Genomic DNA, 7,104 nt, shown 5'->3' with positions numbered 1-7,104 from the left:
TCCTCAAAGATGTTAACTGTAAACTTTAGGCATTAATACAGACAGTTTAGACAGCATACATTTATACAAAATATTCTTCTATATAAATCTTATAGGCAGTACAAATAAATAACATTGAATGTTTTTTTCAAACAGTCTGATTTTGTATTTGCAAACTTTGTTAAATATTAACTATTACTGCATATGTGATGTTTGTATAGTGTATTTGTTTGTATCCCACTGCCACGTCATAGTTTCCACTATAATATTGGCACAAGGTTTCACAGTTGGCACAAGGCAGAAGTAAAGGGAGTACATCTGAAAAATAATGACATACAAATATAATGGTTTACATGGTGTTATAAGTGGATTTGTTATTTTATAGGTTGTGCTTTCAATAACCAAAGAATGCAAGGCATTACTGTGACGTTTGCTGTAAAGAAACGTTTGGAACTGATACTTATCGGATCTCTTCCATACATTCTTACATAGACTCCGTCACCTTAGTGCAATGAAGAAAAGAAATATTGGAGTTCAACAGAATCAGAAAGGCTGGTTTAGAAGTATTGTGATGATCCTCAGCAGTAAATCACAGCCTATCAGAGTCCTCCGTCAGACCTCTCTGACAGCTCCAGGAGCGAGGCTTCAGTAACTCAAGCAATGACGGCTGAAAAACAAAATCGTAAATTTGTGTTCATGCGTCAGGTTGGAAAACCAAAAGACAAACTTTCAGCAGAACTACTGCAAACAAAGCATCGCTGCAGGCATTACCTCCTTTAGGGGGCAGTAGTGCCGGGCATACCACTCCTGCGAGTACAGACAGATAATGACTCCCTGGCCCAGGAAGAGGGAGGTCCACATGATTATGTTCCAGATGGGACCTTTTCTTTGGTCGTGCAGAATGAAGTTAAACATCACTTTGAGAGGGTGAGAAATGAAGACGAGGGAGGGAGCATAATGATTAAACACATTAAAATTAGATTATTGTGTCATATCACAGAAAAGGGTCTCAGCTCAGAGGGAGTTTAAGTTTTGTCTCTTACTTCCAAAGCACATAAAGAGGCAGAAGAGGACGGGATAGAAGAAACCAAAGCAGATTGCGAGGATGTACTCGTGGACAACTGCAGACAGCGTAAACACAAACAGCATGGCCACTGGTCTGAAGCGCTTCTGAGATATCTGCAGCGACGAGGAGAAGAGCAAAGTCGTTACAAAATATAACCCCGACTGACACCCGATTGCAGCTGGTGTGGTTTTAAAATGTAATTAATGAATTACATCAATAGCAAAACACCCACCCACAGGAAGTCACGGTAAACATAGTAGTACAGCCAGTTATGGACCACGACGTTCCAAGTCCGATAGTAATTAGCAAAAGAGGTCGAGTTCCACCAATCCTGTGATGTCAAATCAAAAATCATAGATAAAGAGTTTAGTACAACATATCTTAATTAATATTTTGCTGTGGCCGGCGGCGACAGAAGGAGTACCTTGTAAAACATCCGGTCTGCAAATTGCAGCATCTCACCAAAAGCATTAAGCCAACAGTGGAGGAAGGAAAAGAATCCCAGGAAGAGAATCAACACTCCTGCAGAAGAAAGAAAAACGCACAAAGGTTTCTTGGCTTGGAGACGAGAGTAAGGGGTGAATGAAAGGGTATTTTTGGTGGGGGATGGGCGATCTTACCTGGCAAGATAGAGTTGAACACACAGAGGACCATGGCCCTCCGGTCAAACAGCTGCAGACTGATGCTACGGAACTGAGGGATGCACAGCCGCACAAACACGTAATAGGCATAAAACATACAGCCCAGTACCTGTTGGGAGGGAATGGAGGAAATAGTCAGAAAGGATTCAGCCTATATGTTGTGTTGGCAATTTAAACTAAAATATAGTCCTAAAATGTAAAAAAAAGAGGTTGGTACCTGAAGAAACTTTGTAGCTACGTAGCTCCACCTGATCACTGGGTTCCTGCATAAAGGGAGACACACGGTTTGACCAAACACAAAACATCTACTGCATGGAAAAAGACACCAACAGTGAGAAGGGCTGTTCACCTGGGGTACTTGTCTCTATAGATGAGTGTAGGTGCAAACAGAAAGTAGATGTACTGAGACACCTGAGGGACCACTGGGCGGGGACCTGAAGGTGAAAGAAGAGGCCGTTGATCAACAGCAGGACAAAAAGGAAACACAGAAGCTATGACGAAGCAAATAACTGCATGTTGATATGCAGGAAATTTAAAAAAGGAAAGTGACGTACTGGTCTTTTCTTTAGCCCAGGACAGGACTCTTGGTACATTCTCCCTGACAAAGGAGTGGGCTTTCATCATTAGACGCACCTGGGATTAGACAAATGACAAATGACAAAAACGGCCGCAGCTGCTATTGCAACATTATCCGCATAGTTCATTTAAGAGTGTAACGCAAATTTGAATAGATTCCAAAAGCGGTTGCAAGAGATTTAATCAAGTCAAGAAATACCGCCTAAACCTGCCGCTCACCTCTTCCCTTAAATATACACTTCACACTTTAAAGCAGACGTGTTTATTCTATTAAAAAATGATGCATTATGCTATTTAACTGGGTTTATTATAATTAATTATGCAGAAATCCATGGGCCAAATTCCTTGCTTGCGCAAACTACCTGTTCCAGGATGACGATGAAGCAGGATGCGGGGGGGAGGCTGTTGGTCACCACCACGTACGTAGGCAGGAAGCCCACACCCACAGCTTGGTAGAGGAGGAACGCAGAGCCAAAGAGCAAGCTGCACAACCCGGGGTGAGTGTAGGACCCACACTGGGTCTGCACCCACAGGTGGAAGAGGGAGTAAGGAACCAGCAACACAGACAGGAACATGCAGATCCACGTGCACAACACCAGCGGGAACTGGCCAAACGCATAGACCAGCAGGTCAAAGTGCAGCACCGGTCTGAGGGGGTAAAAGAGATTCAAGGAGAGGAGAAACCCGAAGGCTCTTCGAGATTATCTGACAAAGAGAAGATGTGACGGCAAATTCATTACCGACAGAAGCTTAATAAAAATCAGCTGTCTACTACATTACCTGCCTTCATCAATGAAATCTACCACCAGCGTACTGAGGATGAGGAGAACGAGCAGGGCAATAAACATGTGGTAGATAGTCCTGATGTGGTTCACCTCCAACAGCTCGCTGCAGAATCACACAGAAAACAGGCGATTACAACCGGAACAGCGACATGCATGTTGAGAAACTTTGTTAAAAAGCAGCAGAAATCAGAAAGTGCGCAGTAAAAAAATAATAATTTGGATCAGTGTGTGTCCCCTTACTCTAAGAGGGACCTGCGACTGACAAAGTGCTTCCCCTCGCCATGAGGAGGCCGGAAATTCCTAGAAGAAAACCAAAAGGGACATCGATGACTTTATAGGGGTGTTTATGACCAAGAGAGAAATGGAAACGTTTCATTCAATGTAATATCCTCCACATCTGGATCTGTTTTTTGGTGGAACTTTGCTTTCAAAAGGCTGGTGGGAGTTGCAAGGCGGCACCTGAGTTTTCCCCGCTCCTTGTCCGACAGCGGCGGGGAGAAGACAGCAGGTACCGGGGCCGGCTCCAGGATGGCCGACTCCTCGATAAGACTGTCCATGAAGTCATTGACCTGACTCTCCAACTGATGCATCAGGTCAGTCTTCAGGAACTGGACAACGGAGCAAGCGACGCAGTTACGAGTTCATGGTCGGTCCAATATATTGAATTTTATGATTGGGATAAAGAAAAAACTTAAAATCAATCTAGTACGGATGAACAAAGTTTCTCAGCCAATATCTATCGAAGTGTAACAATCCATTAATTGATAACTACATTTAAATGAAGCGAGCCCTAAAAGACTACTATATAATGTACTGTATGAATGCTAGTAAAGTAAAATATTGATTATGGGCTGGTCAAGAGAATAAATATTGGAAACCCAATGAATACATTCTTAGAGGCCCATTCCAACATGCACGTTCAGCATTTTCAAAACCTACTTACTCACCTCTGCTTTTCTTTTCAGTTGAAGCTTTTTGCTGATCACCTGTTCCACTTCAATTTTTCCTAAAAAATTGAAACGAGAAAACACTGAGCATATCCATATGCATTTGCAATCCTCCAGTATGATTTTTAAGTTAAACTCTCTGGACGATCTAGTCACACCAATGAAATCTGTTTTCAGTAACTAATGCAGCCAAATGGAAAACCCTTTTCAAAAGTGATGATCAGGTTGCCTATATTCGGGAAACGTTCATTTCGGGCGTAGTGTTGTAAAAGTTCATGAGTCTGGGAAATAGCAGAAGTCAAATGACGTCCGTCTCTGGATCCAATGTTGCAAAATCCCCAAATGAGACACACCTATGACATCAATCTGATTGCAGGGGTAAAGGTTAATATGGGTTATTTAACTGGACACCTGTCTGATGACAAACAAGTTGGGAGAGTTATTGAAGTCCACTACACAAAATATTGTAAGATTATTGTATGAACTTTCATTTTAAATAAAGTGCAAGTTCAATTTGTCCAAAGACATGTTGATCGATCACTTATTTCACCAGACAAACAGCACCACAAGTCACATCCATTTGAATCTTCAGTGACTTAAAAAAAAAAAAAAAAAAAAAAATCATTCAAGTTTCAAATGGAGGTTTTGTTCATTTCTACCATTGCTGGTAATGTGGTCACCGCCATTGCCTTGCTGCTGTCCCTGATTACATGGCCCATTCGAAGAGCCATCCGACGCCAAATCTGGGAAGGGGGTCCTCTTAGGGGGGGCTCGGCAGCGGAGGACTCCGTCATCTTCGCTCTCCATCCTGAAGAAACGGGAAACTTCGCTTTAGAAGAGATAAACAAATACAAACAAATGACACCTCCGTGATGCCGCGAGTGCAAAAGTATGCGGACTGACAAACAAAAGCGACGCCAGCTGATGGAATGAGCCTCACATGACGGGGACACGCGGCTAACAGTTGGGTTAGCTCCCAATCAGCCGTTAGCCGAGGAGTCCGTGTGACGGGCGGCTCGCGAGCTAACGTGCCCGCGTACACCCGGTTTAACGGTGACGCGCCTCTCACAGCAGTGGTCGCGATACCGGGCGCTCGTGACATTATCACAAGTGTTGACGTCCGTAGTGAGCGGTGGAACAGGTTGCCAGAAAACGGTTTAAAAAAGGGGGGGGGGATATGACAATGGTTTTCGCCGACTTACTGGTTGCGTGGTTGACGTTCTCGGGGAAGTCGACCTCCGACGGATGCCGAGTCCAAAAAGTCCTTCAGTCACAACAGTCCGGGCTGCTGCTGCTCACCTTCCCCATTGAACACTCGAGAGGGGGTGATGGGCGGGGCAGTCGATGCTGATTGGTCGAAAGTCTCTGTTCCTTCTGACGTCACCAACGCCCACAACGTTGAGGCCTGACATAACTCTACAGCATGACTAATTGAAAAACTTACATAAATAAATAAATAAAAAACGGAAGAAAAAAACCCTCAATAATTGGCTTGAATAATTACTTGGTTTTGATGAATCACTTCATTCAACTAGACTCTGGCCGAGTTTAAAGTCTACTTAATGTATACTCCCATTGACTGTGCGCTGTGATTCACATTGTTTGTTGGACTGTGACATTCATCCTAGTTTATTGTGTGGTCGTTTAGCCAAACACAATTTTATTTATTTTACTGGGATACATAACTGTTCATGAAGAAAAACACAGAATTTAATTCAAGAACAGAGTTCAAAAATAGAAAACGTGTAGTCACACTCACCGGAAATGGTGTAGGCCTTAAAACTATATTTGAAATACGGTGACCTTCCCCCACATGGTTGTGGAAATCGGCCTGGGCCTGTGGAAATTGCCTGATTCGCCCATATTTTAGAACTATAATGTAGGAGCCTCTTTCTCAAATTCAGAAACAAAGATTACTGATTACTGACTGGATTTATCATTTATTATGAACAGGTCTTATGAGCCGAGTGTGGCCAATACAATTAACTGCAGACACAGGGATACATTTATGAAAATAATTACCAACCACATCATCTGGTGTATGAAAAATATCTCCAGCCTAGGAAAAGTATAACTGCATATTTGTTTTCAGGCGTGTTGTAAAGATTAAAAGACAAAAAAGGACCTTGAGTGAAATTGTGTGAATGTGCTGCAGACCTATTAAGTCATGCGTTTTAGCAGTTGTACAAGAGCAAAATGGACATAAGAAATATTCTTTTGAAATGTTCCTGAATTGAGCATATTTAGAGGGAACGTATGTTTCTGAACACCCTTGAACTTGAACGCTTTAACATTTTAAAGAAATCTCGTCCTCTAAACAGTGAATGCTGCAAACACAAGAACATTCAACTGTTGTAGATCTTCACAAACGGTGTTTTGCATCACGACATGACAGCTTGGCATAAGTGGAAAACTTTTATTTAGTTCGTGAGAGTTCTCAAAATACATTAAAAAAATATTGATACAGCTTAATGATCACAGAGAAAACATACATTACAATCCAAATTCAAGAATATATCCATCTTGAATTGAACGTCTACTCTATGATGCAGGATGGCTACTTATAGATGCAAATATCTCTGTTTCCTTTCACATGGTCCAAGTCACAATCTAACTTTGATAGTGTTGCATATCTTTCATATGATTGAGACACAGATTCCCTGTGTGGTAGTATAAAACGACATTATTTATATAATGCTTCACATAGATAAAATCTAGAAATTAAATAAATATACACTAAAAACAGTACAGTCAAGAGAAAATCAAGCCTGAGAAAATTGTTGAAATACCTTGACATGCTTTCTACATAGGAGATATTTACACTTCATTGTGCAGGCACAAAAACAAAGGACCACACACGCTTCTCAGAGGTCACAAGAAGCAGAGGGGTCCCAAAGCAACGGTGAACTCAGAGACAAGAGGAGACAACGACCTCATCTCAACACCCAGATCTCTGACAGGAAGCAACTCCATATCCCCTCGATGTAGCTCCGTGCTCCCCCGAACCATCACAACCACCTCCACCTGCAAAATATACAGACAGAAGATACATTAGGGGAACATTTTTAGTCCTTTGGACAGCTCGGAGGGTGTAGCAGAGAAAAGGGTCC

At 42.3% G+C, this 7,104-nt stretch overlaps 1 protein-coding gene across 2 annotated transcripts; it reads right to left on the bottom strand.

The window, feature by feature from the left end:
* Positions 1-545: 545 nt before the first annotated feature.
* soat1 (sterol O-acyltransferase 1) lies at positions 546-5,316 on the bottom strand. Of its 2 annotated transcripts, none has more exons than XM_037470166.2 (16): positions 5,197-5,316; positions 4,654-4,802; positions 3,995-4,053; positions 3,507-3,655; positions 3,288-3,347; positions 3,043-3,150; positions 2,625-2,910; positions 2,241-2,319; positions 2,036-2,120; positions 1,904-1,949; positions 1,666-1,795; positions 1,470-1,567; positions 1,278-1,376; positions 1,023-1,158; positions 751-896; positions 546-646 (listed from the first exon to the last, which is right to left on the bottom strand). In XM_037470166.2, the coding sequence occupies exons 2-16, from the start codon at positions 4,799-4,801 to the stop codon at positions 569-571; spliced, it is 1,707 nt and encodes a 568-aa protein (XP_037326063.2). In that variant the 5' UTR covers position 4,802; positions 5,197-5,316; the 3' UTR covers positions 546-568. The 2 variants fall into 2 exon arrangements, with proteins under 2 accessions (XP_037326063.2, XP_062419642.1); XM_062563658.1 differs by lacking the exon at positions 5,197-5,316 and adding an exon at positions 4,935-5,033.
* Between the last annotated feature and the right edge of the window lie 1,788 nt (positions 5,317-7,104).

Source organism: Pungitius pungitius, chromosome 7 (assembly GCF_949316345.1).
Source record: "Pungitius pungitius chromosome 7, fPunPun2.1, whole genome shotgun sequence".
Lineage (NCBI taxonomy): Eukaryota > Metazoa > Chordata > Actinopteri > Perciformes > Gasterosteidae > Pungitius > Pungitius pungitius.
Note: the sequence above shows the minus strand (reverse complement) of the source record. Positions and strands in the feature narration are given on the sequence as shown.

Excerpts from the sequence above, each read along its gene's own strand:
- soat1 (XM_062563658.1), bottom strand. Across the intron at positions 3,348-3,506 it reads AAGGAGCGGGGAAAACTCAG|GAATTTCCGGCCTCCTCATG; the intron begins GTGCCGCCTTGC and ends GTTTTCTTCTAG. Across the intron at positions 1,377-1,469 it reads CAGACCGGATGTTTTACAAG|GATTGGTGGAACTCGACCTC; the intron begins GTACTCCTTCTG and ends TTGACATCACAG.